The sequence below is a fragment of the Anopheles darlingi genome, chromosome 2 (genome assembly GCF_943734745.1).
Source record: "Anopheles darlingi chromosome 2, idAnoDarlMG_H_01, whole genome shotgun sequence".
NCBI classification, from domain to species: Eukaryota; Metazoa; Arthropoda; class Insecta; order Diptera; family Culicidae; genus Anopheles; species Anopheles darlingi.
In genome coordinates this window covers 41781580-41799922 of record NC_064874.1, presented here as the reverse complement: position 1 = coordinate 41799922, position 18343 = coordinate 41781580, and the positions used below count along the sequence as shown (strand labels likewise).

The window sequence follows — 18343 nt, the reverse complement described above, 5'->3', positions numbered from 1 at the left end:
CGATTTTGCTGCAGAGGCAATAGTGTCTGTGTTTTGTGCGTGCGTACCTGGGAAATCGTGTGTGTGCGCTTCAAAGTATCAATTTTGTCGTGGATTTTTTTGGAAATTCTGGAACTTCTGATGGAAAAACAGCGCCAAAACTAACAGCGAAACAACAGCACCTATTACGATGGCGACCGAAGTGGTAAAAGGCTGTAGTGATTTGCTGCAAGAGCTGGATCGCGCCCGCAGCAACCTCAAAGGTCTGAACGAAAACATCCGCAGAATCATCGGCCGAGATCCGTCCGGCCCGGATCAGTACAACAACGCGCGAAACACCGGATACAACAACAACGCTGGTGGTCCAAATGGAGGAAACAATGTGGCCGGCGGTGGGTCCGGTTCTTTTGAAACACGGAAAAGACATTCGGCGGGCTTCGAACCTTCCGGTGGGCCCGGCGGGGGTGGTCAGCGACGGGATCAAGAGTGGCGGCACTCGGACGGTGGCCAACATCCAGCCAAACGCCGTGCCATAGGAGAAACAAAGTCCGTGTTCAGTCGCCTCTCGGGACCTCCGAATCGCGAACCCGACTACGAGAAGCCCCGGATTTTCTCCCGCGTTATCAAGGAGCAGCCGTCAAAGGAAGAGATTGTGGCTGCGCAGGGTTCCGACGAGCGGTCCCGTGCCCGAAATCGGCGCATCTTCGGCTCGCTGCTTGGCACACTGCAAAAGTTTTCTCAGGAAGAATCGAAACTCAAATCCAAAGAGGAAAAGAAGGCCCTGATCGAGAAGAAGCTCGAAGAGCAGGAAAAAATCGAACGGGAAAACATGCGCAAGGAAAAACAGTGTCTGTTCACTGACCGCAAGCGGCAACAGCTGGAAATACGCGCACTAGAAGCGAAGGTGGCCAAGTTGAAGGATCTGGAGCTGTGGGAAGATGCCAAGCGCCCATTGCGAAACTTTATCCAAACGAAAACCAACCCACCGATATTCTTCCTTCCCAAGCGAATGGATCCTGCCATGGAGAAGAAACTCGCATACTGGCAACAGGAACATCAAGGTGAGTCGTACGGAACCTAGGAAGTGTGAAAGGACTAATTTGGGTTCCTTTTTTCTTCCCTCACTTTGCAGCCATAATGGATCGCAAGCGGCAAGAGGTGATGGATAGTGTAGAAGCTATCGAGGCACGGTTCAAGGCGGATGTGAAAATGCTCGAAGAAAATGGGGCCCGAAATCGAGCCAATAATGCAGCCTTCGATCGGTCCGCTGTGGACCCCACGAAGGAAACGGAAGGTTTCGAGGGGGCCGATGCCGGCCGAAGCGCCTCCAAGCATGATCGATTGAACGCGGAGGAGGAAGAGGATGACTATGATCAACACACTTCGTACCAGTACGAGCACGAGGAGCAAAGTGAAGTTCCGGAAGGGCCGGCACTTCCAGCTTCCATGGTGTCCGGGTTTAAGATAACCATCCAAAACACCGAACACAAAAAAGGTACCCGTTTTTGCTGAACCGTAAATCTGTATGAGAAAGCTATAATTACCAACCAACTAATGTAATGCCCTTTTGTCCCTTCCAGATGTATCTTCTCAAGAAACTCAGAACGTTCGAGTCGTGGCAACCGAGGCACCGGAAGCAGATGCTTCCGATTCGATCATGGATCACGATTCGGATGGTACCAACAGCAAAGAGGTGCACGTCGACAAGATGGGCAAAAACATACAGATCACTTTCAGCACGGAGGCAAACTGATCGCCTGACCATACGAAACGAGAAGCACGCTCCGGACCCCTTTTCGGTACTATATTGATCCCATTATTACCACATAGAATGAGCTGTCCAGTAAATTTCGAATGCTACCATCTTTTGGTTGGTAGCTTGGATTAGTGTGTGCATGCCGTATCGCCGTGCAGACATCGTCCGGCTCTGAGAGTTCATCATCATCAGCAAAGTTCCAGTCAGCGTAGGAAGAATATTCATGGATTTTCGTTATGGATTGACCAACCGCATGTCAGCTTCGCAAACAAACACTGTAACGAGACAGTGTTTAGCTAATAAACTAATAGGTTTTCTTACATCTCAAAAGTGTTTCTTCGGTTTCTTTCTGTTCTCTTTGGTTTTCACAAAGCGGAGCAATTTATCGTATTAGTGTACGTAACTTTATTATCTATTTTGTTCTACCGCATTTACACAATTATGAGTCATTATCATTCCCTTTTTTTCTGTAAGTGCAGGTGACGTTGCAACCGCTTAGAATATGCTTTAAGCTGCGTTGCCGTTTTGCTTACTATTGTGTCGGTTTCTCTGTATTGTGTATTATTAATCTATTTCATTGCTCTCACAGTGTACACACACCATCGTTCCTGGTGAGCTCGGGTTTGTGTACCGAAGGACGACCGTGTGCTGCATTCCTGCTTTCCGTTCCGTTAGAACTACTTCTATAGTGGGCCAATGGATTCTTCGGGTTGTGGTGTGCAAGCAAAAAAAATGCTAGCAACAGTTTGATCTCTCCTTCTTATCTTTCGGAAGATCGCACGCCTCATCGCTGTAGCCACTAAGCAAGTCCTACAGTTAAATGGCGTATATCAGTCTTCTGCTCCCGTTTTCCGAATTTCGAACGACGAAAGGAAGGAAGAAAGCTGAAGTGTACTGTGAAGTGTGATAATGAATATAAGAATACCATTAGCCCACGGTGGTCTAGCATCCACCAAACCGGTCGTTAGATGGACAGGATTTGAAATCTTTCGTTCGCTACGTTTGTCTCTGTTTCCAGGAAACGGATTCACCCATGGTTCACTGTAAAATGTCCTCACTCACTAGCGTTAAGGTAAAATGTCTGCCGTCAGTGTGCATCAAAAGCACACACGCTCCCGGTTTTCTTTTTCCTGTTCCTTTTTTTTTTGTCCGCCCTTTCCATGTTCCCATTGGACTCCGCTTTTACGCTGATTGGATTATTTACAAATAACGGCAGAGGGGACACTGCGTGAGGCTTCGGTCTTTGCGCAGCCCTGGACGAAAGAGAACCCCTCCAACCGGATTCGGATGGCATAGCATGCGCTGGATTTGGAGAAAGGGAGCTACAACCGCCGCTAAGCGACCGCACGACGGAGTGCGATCTCTCCGAGTCAGCCGATAGCACGGGACGCGGTTTTACATATTGCTCGGTGGTCCTCGAGGCCGATGGCCATGCAGCCCGGAGTGTCGCGATCCTGGTCGACTGTGAACGATCGCATAGTGATCCGAGTCGATGGGTAGTGATCGGTTGGAATGGATCGTGCTGCCACCGCTCGTGTAGCCCTTGTTGTGCCCTCCATCACGGCCACCGTGCAGTGAGTACCGCGAACCATACTGCGATCCGTGCCAACTCCTGTATGGGTCGTACTCTTCGATGATCGACGGTTCCTTTTCGATTATCTGGAAAAGCATGATGGAAGCCCTCGCGTTAGATTTCGCACGGAGTTTTGTGATGAACAGACGAGCGATGTCTTACCTCGGTCTGCGCACAGCTACAGCTCATGGCCGTACACAGGAAGATGTTCATAAGCAGCATGATCAGAAACAGGACACCGAGAGCGATCGTTAGCCACAGTAACCAGTGCGGACGGATGCCCGGATCTGCACAGATCGCTGAAATCGCATGAAACGAAACGGACAATCGCGTTTAAAGCGTGATCTATCGGTGTACGCTGTGCGATACACAAGCATCACCCCGAGGCAACTTACCCGGTGCGATCGCCGGATCAGTCACGAACACGGTTGTCGCCGCAAGCTGCATACCATCGTCGACCTGTCCGAGGGCACGCGCTGTCTTCAGGACAGCGGCCCCATCACCGCTGCTACAAATTGCATCGTCCAGCTCGGGGCAACGGCCGTTGCATTGCACCACATCGCACTGAAAGTTCACTTCGGATCCTTCGGAGAACCTAAACATCGACGTTATCATCGCCGTCGCACTGGTACCGTCCGCGCTCGTCCGGAACCGCGTCATCGTGTCGTTCTTGAGTGGACATCTAATCGGAGCGTGAGGTTGGAGAAAGGCGAACATTTTTTTAACAACGGATGCCCCCGACACCCGACAACCGGTCACATCGCGCTGAACCTTACCCGCGGTCATCGATCAGGGCGACGGATGCGTTCTTCTTGTTGAAGGCGAAACAGTTCTTCACCCGAATGCCGTACGATCCGTTGGAGTTTTTCACTTCCGCCTTGATCGTATACTCCCGGTTGTACACCGCTTCCCGCACATGGTTGCCATTGTTGTCGAGGAACTTCAGAGCAACGGCCCCACTGTCTTCGCTGCGTTGGATGCCGTGAAAATGGAAAGAGAAGACAAGAAATATGTGTTTTTACAGAAAGTCGTCTCGATTAAAAAATAAAACCGCTCCGATTGAAATGAAGTGTTTTGAACCTTCACAACATCTATATCGATTAAGACATTAAGACCTCGACCATCCCACGAGTAGCTCCCGGGGATCGCACACATATTTCGAACGCATTCCACCGGATGACGGGGTCTGGCGAGGTTCAAGACCCTCACTCAATAAGGCAACACGCGCCGACTGCTGGTTGTGATTGATTCTGAAGCCGGCTCTCGAGACTCGAGTCACTCGGTGTCCGGATATAGCTACACGTTCTGCGTGGGCCACGCTCGATAGGGCCCCTTCGATCCGCGAGGCCGCGGCTGCAATATTCATGAAGGCCACTTAACTGGGCCAGGCGCGGCTGGGTGACGCGGAATCATGCAATCCTCATGCCCAATTTGTCCTCGTGTCGGTTAGAACGTGGTCGGTCGTGGTAAGAACCGTGCGTCTCCACGGGCATTCCATAAATTGTACACCTACAACAACCTCAACCGACGCACGCAACGCCGTTGATCAGCTGGGCAGCTGCTGATGTTAGAACCCCGCGATCATGACACGTTTCTCGCTCATTAGCACTAATCGGGTCCACCCGGGTACGGTGTCTGCATAGATCTGAACCCCGCAGTTTCCTTCCCCTCCCCCCTTCGCTGTACTTACCTCGCGAATCCTGCTTTGCCGCAAGTGATAATGTAGAATTTGTCGTCGGCCAGTTCCAGCGTTTTGTGTACCCGGACGGCCAACTGAACGGAGCGTGCCTCGGAGCGCTGCGAAAGGAAGAGAAGCGAGTTTGGTGGTGAATTGTGGTGCGGATTGCTGCTCGGTAGAACAGCCAACGAACGACATACGCAGTACTCGTCCACATTCGCCCGGTTCCACACCGGTCGACCCAATGACAGCTTTATGAGCTGTTATCGAACGCGACTGCTCGAAGGTGCGAATGGCGGACGAATGAAGACGACATATTAATGGTAGGTTTTTTTTGCTCGTTTTCTAGCCACCTCGTTAGAGATTATTGTACTTGGATCGTTAAATGGCGAGTGGTAAAGCGATGTATATGGTGCCTTTCGGTGAGCCGCAAACAAACGACACCGTTACAAGCGACGAACCCTTAACCCAGGCTCATGTAATCCGATTGCCAATACCATTGGGAACATGTTTCGCAGCGCACTCAGCAAAATGAAATGGCATCCAATTGGAGGAAGAATGGAAGTGTTTCTAGTGAACGGAATTTGGAGCAACCCCTCCCCGCCGGACTCTTATGTACCCTCCAAGGGGGAGGCATTAGTATCCCTCATCCAAACAACCATTCACTATCATCAACCAGCTGTTGCTGGTTGCTGCTGCTGCGTGCCGCCGTTTTGCCACCGAATCTAATCTTCAATTTGTTGTTAATACTTTCGCCTGCAACGCTACTACACTGAACCCCGTATGACCCACAAAAAAAACCGCTTGGCTGCGTGAAGGGCAATTCTGTCAAGTGTGTGTGTGGTTTTTGGGGCCGCCGAAGGAGGTTTTATGCCCCCCACCCTCTGCTTCATCATCTTCGTTACCTTTCAGACATTCAATTAGGCTCGTTTTTACGGATGGAGCCTCCACTCGGCGACCCTCCGTTCACCGATTGAATTCTTCGCGCGCTATTGGGGACGCCGGAATGATCGAAGGAGACATGATGAAGTGGCCAGTATGCTGCTGAAGGTGTTGCCGTGATGATTGGGCCGGGGGACGATCGAAGAGTAGATTGAAGAAAAAAACATCCCTCTTCTCTGAAGCATGTAATATCGTATCACGACCGCGTGGAATTCAGGCCACGGTTCTGTTGTCCGTTGAGGTTCGTAATTCAGGTAGATACACGGTCCTGATGGCGTCCTAATGCTACCTGATCATCAATATTGTTGAAATCGAAAAAGGCCTTTCTAACTTCAGTACTTTTGTTAAAAAAAACAAAATCGAGACCTTAGCTGACCACAGTTGTTCACTGCGAACAGAATGAGCGAACAATTGATCGACACTGCGATCGTCATCGACTATGGCAACTGCTCGATTCCAGCGCGATCCAGGCTCGATCGTAAAAAATACGTTGACCTTGCCGAGGTAGGAAGGTAAGAGCCGAGTACGGCCGAGTAATGCACCGCTAGGAGGTGCTATCGTGCTTTGACCTTCGATAGCGAGTCAATAAAAGTACAAGAAATACAAGGTCTTAAACAACCGGGTCTTTAAACGAAGTCGCCTCGAGTGAGACGCGATCCCGTAATGATGCAACGCGCGTTCAGAATCATCCGTAATGCCATCCCCGATCATGCAATGCACGCACCATCGTTTCGACCTTCGGCGAGGTTTTATCGATCGATCGCTCGTCTCACTTACTCTCGCGTGTCTGCTGCTGGAGCTGGTGCTGCTGCTTCGCGGAGAACAATAACGCAGACGCATCGCTTCCTGAGGCCTACTACACCTACACGATCCGGTGAGCGTTCACCACAATGCCCAGAGGATGCGCAGACACGGCGGCCATTACACCACATCCAAACACGAAACAATCGAAACTGGACGATGTTGGTCGGACCATTTAGGCGGCGGGGGGATCCTTTTCATGAGCACGTCCAATAGCTCATCAGCATCGGCGTGCGCATTAAAAGCATTTCCAAGTTTGTGCCCGAAGCCGTGGCGACGTGCCAATGCTGGATGTGTTCCCCCTTAGAATCCCCGACCGTCGGTCTCCCGCTGTCGAATGATGCTAATGAATGATCAGAACTTTGCTTCGCATCGATCGTTTCCTAATTTGTTCTCCTGACGTTGCACCACTGGCCAAGGTCAGGTCGCGTTTGGTCCCGTCCGGGGGCCCATCATTTTCAAATGGAAGCACCTTCGGAATGGGGGTTCGATAACCACTTAACGCTGACATGCGTTTGAGTGACGTGTAGACGTAGCAGTGCGGTGGCAATGAGGCAATGAGGAGAAGAAGGTAGCAGCCAGCATACAATCGGAACCAAACACACGCACACACACACACACTGCTGGTCTGCTGTTGGTCTTTAAGCGAAAGGGAAAGTGATTACATTATAAAACCATCTCGCAGCCACACGGAACGGTTTGACGAGGTGCGAAGGGTGATCTCTCGAGTTTCAGAGCTCCGACGACGGAAATCGATCGCTCTCTGTCCGGTTTCGTATTTTTCGCAATCCGGCAAGCGGCGTGCGCGCGTTCTGCATCATCAGACAAAGCGAAACGACGAAGGAATGAAATGCCACAAGTTCCTCACCGGCCGAACCGGCCGGCGGTCAGCGCTGACAGCTGAGAGGAGGCTGTGCCGCTACTTCTGCGAAATCCTTCCCCGGAATCGCGATGCCGCCACCTAACACGCTACACGCTGCCTCCATCATCGCCATCATCATCATCATCATGCAGTCGTCACAACGCAATCCGTTGCGAAACGAATGGCTTAACAGTTGGGAAAGAAGTTGAGTGGTCAATTGGCGATGGAGTGTGGCCGCCGCACCTAACCAAACCGGACTTTCACGGCGGCAAAGATGGCGGTGGTGGCGATGGCTGGCAAATGGTGGATCGGTTTTGAAGAATGTTTACTTTTAACCTCGCGTACGGATAACGAATGCCGCTGGAGCTGAGCACCGCGCCTAGCATCTCGGTTGGTCATCAATTCCTTTGGGGCCGTCGTACGAAGACGACGGCGACATCACCCTGACTTGAAGCGCTTTTGAGGGGTGGGGAATGCCAGCAGGATGCCAGGGATTATCGTTTGTCATGAATCAATCGAGGCGTTAGCATCCAGCATGATTATGCATTTAGTGGGAGGAGGAGGAGGGAGGTGAGTTCAACGACCGATTGGTCGCTTGAAATGATTTAGAATGTTGTTCTGTTCTTAGCTGCCATTTTTTGCATTAGTGTCGCTGATTAGCAGTTAAGGGATATTCATATTAGTTCGCTCAAACCGTTGACCGTTGGTTAGGTTTGGTGTCATTCATTTCCGGCATTTTTGTTTCGAACACACATTCGCTGCATTTGATCCATTGACAATGGTTTAGAGAAAATGTTCTCCATCGCTTTCTACACATTGTTATTGCAATCTTTTAGGGATTTTGGCGATTTTGGCGTGAGTTAATGGCCTCATCTTTGGTAGTAAAGCATTCGATTGACCATTTTCTCAGGGGTTCCTGAGATTCAAAGCGATGCTCAGTTTTGATGCTGTTGCTTTGAAATGATCTAAACCAGATGTCAAACGTTCAACGTGTTGGTGAACATGATACCCATCACAAGCGCTCATCACAAGTGTCAGTGGGCATTTATTTCCTTTGGTTTGGGGCTCATCAACTCAAAAAGGTCGGTGTGAAGGGTGACATCTTCAAACAACATTCTACAGAAAAGGTCTACGTCATTATGATAAGCGACAAAACCCACACAAAATTTAAAATCTCGCGATAAAATCTTCGTAAATCGCTTTTTATCAAAAGTACAGTAATTTCCACCAGGCAACATCGAAAAACGAACGACTTTTCACTAAATGGCCTCATTAACCGGGGTTTATTATTGCAAAATTTCCCCGGAAACGATTTGATGCCCTCTAGTTCTCTCCACTATTGTTGGCAGGCCTTTGAGGTCAACATCGGCAACATCACGCGGGGCATTTGCACCGAATATGTTGCTTCGCCAGCCATCCCCATGACCAAGTGGGATGCGCATGCCATGTTGCCGTCCGGTCGCCCGGTCAGGGCAGGAGTATTTGCATTTGCATGTCCAGCTACTCTTTCTCCAACCCCCGAGAGCACTAAACATATCGAAACATGCACTCTCCCCGGCCAGCAGCCCGAAAACAGTGGTGCCAGTGCCTCACTAACCTCACCATCACCACCGTGCATAATGCGATTTATGCTGAACAATGCAATTTATGATAATGGATTACAAATAATGATACCGCGAGTGGCGGCACGCTGGCAGGAGATGCTGGAGGGTACGAGGCGACCTACAAAGCCACCTAGCCAGAACTGGCCGGGCAGGGCAGCGGTCCAGCCTGGACCTAGACCACGCCAGGGGCCGGGAGCGATAAATTTAGGATTCTGTCAAGAACTAGCCCGTTGCCACAGGCAATTGTTGCGCGCGCTCGAGGGCAGTTGGTCACCCTCTTTTCCGTTATCGGAAGTGCAAGAACACGTGTTGGTGGTGTTCGCGCTGACCTACAAATAATGATGATGCAGGCGTGCAGCCTGCGGGGTCTGTGGCCGCGAGTGGGTTTATTTTGCTAATTGAAATTCCTTCCCCATCTCATGGCAAACTCGTGGCAGGTCGTGGCACCAGAGTGCACCGCGTAGTAATAGCCGCACGTATTTGCGATTTTGTTAAGTACAAAAGATATAGATGATGGTTTTTATCATTAAATTTCAACATCCATTTTCCGGAAAATTTATCAATTCTCTGCGAAAGAGTGCACTAGGCGTTCCTTTCCATGTTTTACTACCTTTCTAATTCAACAAAGGAACATTGAAAAACATGTTGGGAACTACATAATGCGATCCTCTCGTACTCTCTGCCCCCTCGGCTAGCTGGTCACCACCACTTGGCGTTATGCAAACATAAACACCTTTTCCAGCCTTTCCACACCAACCATTTTATCAGTTATAATTGACTTTCGAGGGCAATTACCATCGAAGAGGTTAGGGCAGCTTAAGCGGCACGCAACCTGAGCCAGATGGGATGGGCCATCGGTCTACACAATCACTATGTTTAACTGTGGAGTACAGAAATGATACCAAAGCGCCGTACCGTTTGCTAGCCTGTAGTTACATAAACTGTGTTCCCCATTTTTTGAATAGCATGTTATATTTGGTGTACGCATAACCTAGTTTATGGATTCGTATTCGGCCACTTTACGGAATGACACGAATACAAGCATATACATCGGATAACTATTTGAATATTTTACTTATGACGATCATTGGATGTTGGAAAATAAAATTAATAGCTTTTTTTTCTAAAAATTGGCGATTTGTTTAAACTCCATCCAGACGCGCGAATATAAAAATATAATAGCTATCCAACATTTTTAAATTTTATGAAGCATACTTATTAGCCGCATACTATCAAACCTCAAATGACTTTTGCTTTTTTTTAAACAAAATACAAGCCAATAAATGGTTCATAAAATAGTGTGGTGAAAACAATGTAATGGAATGGTTTCAGTGGCTCTGACATTTGCTCTTCAAAAGAATAGTTTCTTTTTATCTGTTTAGCTCGAGAATTGCAACAGCTGCCTGAACGGTGGCGGAATGTGTGAGCTTCCAATACAATTTCCTATAAATACAAATGGAGACCGACACTCACTTATAATAAAAGGAGCGCCTAAAAATGCTTCAATACCATTCTTTCCCCAAAATTTTCCACTACCAAATGTTAAAGCATATATGCTTCATTTTGCTTATTCTCACACGCTTTGACTAGAAGGTCAAATTTTAAAAGAAATTTGTATTGTAAGAAACACGAAGACCCAGTCACACAGGCACACACACACACACGCCCCTTGGAGGTGCTAATACCTCACACCTTCATCAAACAGACCATTTGGCCGCCGGCGTCTCCCGAAACGTAATCAAATCCTTTCGAAAGCGTGAATTCGTGTTCGGTTTGACCGGAAAAGGGTAGGACCACGATTCAATTTAGCCGCATACTATTAAATCTGCCCCTCCTTTTGCTCCTCTATTCGTCCCGTCCACCAATCTGCGGAGTCCCCGTTAAGTGTGAAATGATACCGGGGTTGGAGTAAATTGCGCTTATTTCGTTGTCGGAAGCATTTAAACGGCAATAGCCATCTCAATCGGCGCGTCGGTCGTTCGGTCGGTCGGCAAAAAAGGGAATTCAGCTGCTACGCGGTTGGCCCTGTCTGCCTGTCTGCCTACCAGCCTGGGTCGACTGTAACCGTCGTGATCGTGACCTTACGCCGTGTGCCCCGGATCTCTGATCTCTGAAACGCCGCCCACCACAGCTCATTGAGAGGGCGTCTCGATAGAGATAGAGCAAGCGAAAGAGTCCTCCAGGGGGCTAATCATCGTCAGCATGTGAGTTTACCGCCACACCCTTCTCTCTCTCGCTTGCGCTTGTCTGAGGTCCTCAGAACCCGGTCATCACGATTACAGGCGTACGCGATCGCGCAGCGGCCGATGCCTTGATTTGGACTGATTTAGCCCCTAAAGACAGGAAACGCGTCGAACGCAAACCAATCCCCAATCGGCGGCGAGGTTTCGAGCGATCGAGCGAACGACTACACAATCATCATCTAATCAGCGCATTGTGCGCACCGCCCGGAAGATAGACGGTTTAGGAAAGTATCTTAATTTGATCCGTGGCACTCCCTGGAGGGCAGGACACCGTGATCGTGCGTGCCTCGATTCCGATGCCGATGTTGATGATGATGATGATGATGGAGAGCAAGCAATCTCCCAGGTGTCTCTAGCCACAACCGAATGATCAATGTGTTCGTCCATCGGTTTATGGGCGAGCTACAATTCATGCGAAGGCAAATGGCAAAACTGAACTGGCGTCTTGTGCGTCGCGGTCAGCATCTCGTAAGAGGTTGTTCGAGAGTGAAACAAGTTTATCCAAGCCTCTCACGAGCCGCACAACCTGGCCGTGGCCAATGCCGATACAATGTTTCAGCCGGCCTGTCAGGATCGTTGACTTGCACCATCCGTTTGCTTTCGCCCATTGACATCTGGATAGGTTAAGTAGTAGGGTTATGTGTCTTGCTCGGCCGGAAAAGCGTTGGGGCCTGACCCAGGTCCAAGCACCGGTGCCAGTGTCAGTATTATTGAAATCAAATCGATTAACTCGAACATTGGCTTCTTCGCGACAATGTTTCCCGGGCGAAGCGTGTGGGAAAGCGACGGATTGCGACACAGCGAATTACTACGGGCCTTCCGAAAAGGTCCTAGCATTGTATTTACCCACAGACACCACTTTGGTGCGTTCGTATGACTGGGGATTGCTTTTACTCGTAAGTCGTAGGACCACAAAGAAGAAGGTCTCGGTGCTGCGTCAGTTCTGCATCACCAGGATCAGCACTCGATCAGCATCACGCATTAACGCCCTTCAGAAGGCCGCCATTCTCACGGTTACGCACCAAGACCGCCCCAGCATCATACACTGCAACCACTGCGAAGGCCACTGTTTACTCTGCGTTGTTCTGCGGCCCGTTTGCCATCGACTGGCGGGGAATAAATGTTTGTCCGGACAGCTTCATTCCGCATGTTAATCAATCACGCAGCGCATCCTTCGCTGGCAGTGTGTGGTGGTGATCGTGGATTGTGAAAGAAATAAAATATCATCCCGCCCCGTCCCATTACAATTAAGCGATTGATATGCTACGCAATCCGCGGTGTTGGGCCGATCATGCATCGTTTCAACCGTGCAGCTAGTATGCTCTTCTTCTGCGAGGGCATCCGCGGACCTCCAGCGCCAGATGAATCTGTCTCTTTCTCTGTCTGTCTCTTGTGTCCGTCGCGTTGGACAATGTCGATCATTTGCAAGTTCTGAAGGGGATTGATTACCCTTTTCAGTTCCTTCAGGCGCACACAAGACCAATCAGACCTGATCGCAAGCGCATACCGTCACGTCTCCTCCGTCTTCGGTTGCTGCTCCTCTCCTCCTTGTGGTCTCGTCTTGGTTGACGTGCTACTATAGTCGAGACGCACGCACCCAATCGCTACTAATTACTCTGCCGATCGGCTTTACTTTGGCTTACGTGTTGCTTCTGCGCTTCACACGAGAATGCGGCTACCGCGGATCGCTCTTCGCTGGGAACCGATTCGCGCTAACGTATCTATTATCTTGCGGCAAAGCGGAACAATTAGCATTAAATCAATTCACCACATCGTCCCCCCCACACGCCACAGGTTGGTCGGCGGTACGTTTCGATTGCAGTTCGCGTCGCGGAACTGATGAGGCGCTGATGATGATAGACTCATACTGTTGTGCCGTGATGTGTCCGTCCGTCCGTTTTCCATGGTCCGTGGAGTTTGGAATTTAAAGGTCATCTAATCGTTTTTTTGGATTTTGGCAGGTCAGACAGGACAGGATCCTGTTTCGAAAGTGGTAGCCATGAACGTCATGATCGTTTCTGCGGATGGTATCGCCTGAATCGTTCACAATAGTATTACAAGCTGTCGGTCACATTAGATGGAACTATACGCTGTCTAAACTATTAATCGCGGTAGTTAATTAGTTCGCACCTTCTTTCATTCAGCTATAAACAATTAGGAGTGAATAAGACCTTTTTTCGTGAGTCCCGTATTCGATAGATGTAACTTTTGAAAGTAGATCGTTCTATCGATCAATGGTAAGGACAGGAACATGTCGGACCTCTGTCCTGGCCCGAAGGAACATCTCGTTGGTGTTCCAACCACCATACAGTCCCGATCTGACTCTAGCACATTTGTTTTTTGTACCAAAAATTGGGAAACGTCATGAAAAAGAAGTACTGGATGTGATGGAAAACATCGAAACGGACGTGACATCGACTCTGAAGACCAGTCTGCAAAATGACGCCTTCCAGGCATGAGAATACGCGTTCCAGCAATAAGCTAAGGGCAAATAGCTAGTTTTCTGTGCTAGAAGCTGCAGCTGCAATATCTAACAACTCAAAAGATCTTCTAATACTAACATTGAACCAATTTTGATGTATCCACCTCATATCGGATCGTGTGTTGATCCACTGCAACGGTTACAATCCCTTGTGCCAACTTCTGTACTTGATCGAGCCACCCTCGACGGCACCAATTGCCACACCCATCGAGATCAGCGAGCGGGCATAACACAGGAAGTAAAGAACATCTAATGAGAGACCTTTTTTTGTTTGTCCAGCGAGGAAGAGAAAGTAAACTAGTTTATGCGCCCAGTACTCGTGGCCTCACGATGATCACGCGCTTCGATTCATCCCCGCTATCCCATACTGCTGGGTCCCTTTCCCGGGCCTTATCATGTTCCAGCTGTGAGATTAGACCGTCAGTCTGGCCAGTCGGCCAGTCCATGGGGTGGCGCGTAGCGTCGCGTCGCGTCGAACTCAGCTGCATCATTAGGGAGCAAATTACCGGGGCCCTTCTCCGCGTCCTCCACCATTTTGGAAGGGCTCGAGCACTCGAGCCGCTCCTCCCCTAACTTGCCATCCTGCATCGAGTGCCGAGTGGGGATTAATCCGCGCGTTCTACTTTCAGAGCGCCGAGCGACATTCCGCCCAGTCCGCCCAACCTCCGGGATAACCTATTTCCGGGACCCGTTCCGGACGGATTTCTGTCGTAAATCGGCGAACAATCCGTTCGCCGTGCCGTGCCATGCCGTGCCATGCAGCTGCTGCAGCGACGTCGGCAGCACCAGAAGACAACAAACGAAGTCACGGCCCATTTGGCGGTGGCGGATTAGCTCTCCGGTGGGGCTCAGCAGGTTCCACAGCATGTGGCACGGTACCGGCCCGCGTCGTGACTACGTGAACACCGCTATGCAACGCGAGCCGCGCGAGCTGGCCGCCGGGGATCTTACAATCTCTAATCACGAAATCTGGCGAAGCGAAGCTTGCGACCGTCGTTTAGGTGCGGCGTTCGCCTGTCTGAAGCCCATAACTCCTGGCGCCGTCGCACCGTCGCTGCTGTTACTGCTGCTACTAGTGCTAGTGGCCCTTTCTTTGTCTCGCCTCTCTCTACCTCGATCAAGCCACTGTTCGACCTTCCCGGGAGGGCGTCCCAGAAGACCAAATCATACCCCCGGCCACACAATACGGAAGCGAGGCCGGATGGGAATCGAATCGATCAATCAATCGCAATCGCGAATCTGCAGCACGATTTGGCTTTGGCGCTGGTCCGTTATGCAACACGACACGAGACGGCCTGTCTCAGCCACTGGATCAATTAAGTTTAATTTAATCAAAATCCATCCTGAATCCCGCGATCATCTTGCGATTGTCTGGCACCGGCACCACTGACCATAGACCTGTATTGATTTGTCGTTGCCAACGATGTCACTATCCGAGGCAGGTTGCAGGCGATAGATTGATCTATTGTTGCGAGCTGAAGCTCGAATCGGTTCGTTCGGTGTACCGGGTGGCCACGGTTCGACGATCACCGTGCACCGTTGCACCGTTTTTTCAATGTCGTTGCATGGTTGTGGCTTCGAATCTCACCTGTCGATCCGAAGCGAGACCATGCACCATCATCCGTTGCATTGGCCGATCGTTTCGTTGGTTCAATTAAAATGTTCCGAACCGAATACGCCGCACACCGACTCAAGGGGGGGCCTCCCCCTAATGAAGCAGCTTCCTCAGTGGCGATCGACCGCAACCGCGTGTTGTGGTCGCGCTCGGAAACGGCTTCCTCAGAACGGGTTCCACCATCGCCCACCGAATGCAACCCATAAACACCGTCCGGAACTGGACAGAGAGAGAGAGAGAGAGAGAGAGCAACGAAAGAGAGCCAGACGGCGAGGGAAACCGTTAGCACGTTAGCAGCCGAAGCTGGAGCTGGAAAACGCCAAGGAACCTGGATGCCGGAATGTGCCATCCGTGGTGATGATCGGGAACATTGTGTTCTGGTATGTCGCTCGGACCCAGTGCGCATAAACCGCTAAACACGGGCCCAAATTAAGGTCACTCGAACGGCGTCTTGGCCGCCGATCGGCGAGAGTTTCGCTCGCTGGCTGGACGATGAATGTTCTGGATGTTCGTTGGATCCGATGGAGCTGGCCTGGCCTGGCCTGGTCGGCGGATTAATTGGAGTCTTGCGATCACTATAAAGGGGTCCCGTCTCTGGTCGTTTGACCTTAGAGTGCAGCGCATGTTCTCATGTGTGCGGTGTGTGTAGTCTTCATAGTACTTCCTCATTGTAATCTCGTGCAGATTATGGTGGATGCCAGGATGCTGAGCGTGCTCACGATCATCATGCAGGGCCGGGAGAAGCACCGGGATCCGAGGTCTCCGCATTACTCAGCGCAAAAGCCCCGTTCGGTCAGACTGGACTCCGGAGATGAAATGGATCGATACCATTAAGATCGCATGTGTGTGTGTGCGTGCGAATAGACTCTGCAAGAATGAGAAGCCAGCTCCAGCACCACCCTGTAGGTGATCGTTGAAGTAATAAAATGTTAAACTCACGATCTGAAAGTTACAACGCGCTTATCGGGAATCGAGCTGGACCGAGAACCAGCTCAATCCAGCCAGCCAGCCAGCCAGCCAGCCCTAGTGGACTGATGGCCTACATTTGGTCCCATTTCTTGGCGGCCGATAATTTGATTTCTTTATGGCACCAGGCCAGGGCAAAACGGTCAAATGGTTAATGGTAACAGCATCCTATGCGCGATCCTAATCCACTGATCAATTGTGCAGCCAACCAAAGACATTCAAATCGATCTGACATCTGGCTCTTTGCAGGGTGCAGGGGGTCGCCAGGGCTTCATATATGCCGCCGACATTGTGGGTGGCTGTACGAACACCAAACGGTGGTGCGCGTCAAATCGATCGAGCATTCTTTCTCTCTCTCTCTCTCTCTGTGATCGAACTTTTGCGGAACCGAGTTACCATATGTTTGATCACGATTATGTGACGTAGCATGCCGTGAACAATCACTCCACGCGAGTCTGCATTCCATTTACCGGCGGCTCTTCCTGGTGTCTGGACAGGCGACTTGGCTTGATGGTGAAGCGTTGGACCATACAATGGCAATGGACAGCATTGGTCTCTCCCTCTCTCTCTCTCGACTGGGCGGACTGGGCGCTATCGTGGCTATTTCAATTTCTGTCATTCTGGCAAAGGGTCGTAAGGGCGGTGCAATCGAATCGATCTCCGACAGTGCCGCAGATCGATGCAGATCAATAAATCGTGCTGCAGCGATAAGCGTACACCCGGGAAAAAGGCATGCGGACGCCGTGCTGTGATGCAGCAGCCGTTGCTGCCCGGCCCTGGCCTGACTTGGATTTGAATAATCGGAAACCAAGGCGGCGATCGTTCGTTTCGTTTCGATCTCACCGGTCCATCGCACTCCTTACAATTCCCTCAGGAGAAGGGAATGCCCTTCTGATGCCTCGTCTGGTGGGAACGGGACTCCGGGACACGTAATTTCTTCATTTTCCAAAGTGCGCATACTTCTTCGTCCCGATGCGGGATAATTAGCTCCCATAGCTCTCGGTTGGGCCCTCGTAAGGATGGATCTCCCTGTCATCGGTGCAGCCAGACAGCTGGAGTATTTCCCCAAGGGATGCGCATCCTTCTTCTGCGCGATGCTCGATTCTCGATACAGCACAACGTGCTCCATTCGGTCGGATGTTCGTGCATTGTCATGCTCTTCACGCTTGTCACTGAGAAGGGAACTACTAGCGGGGGAATGGCCGGCGGGCTGGCATTGACAAGTTGTCGCCCATCGCCACGGTCATAGCGATGCCATATGCTTCTGCATGCCTGTACGGGCAATTAACATTTTCTGGTCCACTTGGTCGCTGGTTGACGATCGCTTGGACGATGGCGATCGGATTTAGGCGACGGCGGTGGTACGATCCAGAAACGATTACCGCTATGAGCACCCATGAAGGTATGCTGCTATGAAGTCTCGCCATCGCAAATGATCACCATCGCTGTCAATTAAGTGTTACTCGTAGCGTTAGCTATCGCGTGTGTCCGATCCTTGTCATCAACCCTTCCGAGGCTTTGTCGAACCAATGCCGTCGCCGGAAATGGCAATCACGGACAGCATACGGACGGACGAATGGTCAGTCCTGGGCCTGACGGACAGACATTTGCCTCTTCGAGAGCAACCATCGAGCTCACTGGGACCATTCCTCGTGGGAATTCATCCAAGGGCAATGACATCCGACGGAATGATGTAACAACGTACCGCACCCTTCAAGCGGTGGGTCTCCTTTGCGTTCCTTCTGTCCTGGCGATGTTTGTCAATCTCTACTGAGAAGCAGTTTACTTTTTCAGCGTAAATGTTGTGATACACAACACTAGAGCACCAACTAGACAAACATT

The 18343-nt window shown here is 50.5% G+C and overlaps 2 protein-coding genes across 5 annotated transcripts in view; one reads left to right on the top strand and one right to left on the bottom strand.

The window, feature by feature from the left end:
- The first annotated feature begins 53 nt into the window (after nt 1–53).
- Nucleotides 54–2065, top strand: LOC125949331 (pinin). The gene is made up of 3 exons (XM_049676290.1): nt 54–1040; nt 1112–1474; nt 1560–2065. The coding sequence occupies exons 1-3, from the start codon at nt 170–172 to the stop codon at nt 1730–1732; spliced, it is 1407 nt and encodes a 468-aa protein (XP_049532247.1). The 5' UTR covers nt 54–169; the 3' UTR covers nt 1733–2065.
- A 59-nt stretch (nt 2066–2124) lies between these two features.
- The window catches only part of LOC125949332 (uncharacterized), a 39379-nt gene continuing 23160 nt past the window's right edge, over nt 2125–18343 (bottom strand). For all 4 annotated transcript variants that reach the window (XM_049676292.1, XM_049676293.1, XM_049676294.1 and 1 more), the window contains 5 exons: nt 4999–5105; nt 4085–4276; nt 3704–3990; nt 3471–3607; nt 2125–3394 (listed from right to left, as the gene is read on the bottom strand). In XM_049676292.1, coding sequence (XP_049532249.1) covers nt 3131–3394; nt 3471–3607; nt 3704–3990; nt 4085–4276; nt 4999–5105 — 987 coding nt within the window. In that variant the 3' untranslated portion in view covers nt 2125–3130. The remainder of the gene's footprint in view (nt 3395–3470; nt 3608–3703; nt 3991–4084; nt 4277–4998; nt 5106–18343) is intronic.

Excerpts from the sequence above, each read along its gene's own strand:
- LOC125949331 (XM_049676290.1), top strand. The coding sequence starts at position 170 with ATGGCGACCGAAGTGGTAAAAGGCTGTAGTGATTTGCTGCAAGAGCTG. Across the intron at positions 1,041-1,111 it reads CTGGCAACAGGAACATCAAG|CCATAATGGATCGCAAGCGG; the intron begins GTGAGTCGTACG and ends CTCACTTTGCAG. Across the intron at positions 1,475-1,559 it reads AAACACCGAACACAAAAAAG|ATGTATCTTCTCAAGAAACT; the intron begins GTACCCGTTTTT and ends TGTCCCTTCCAG.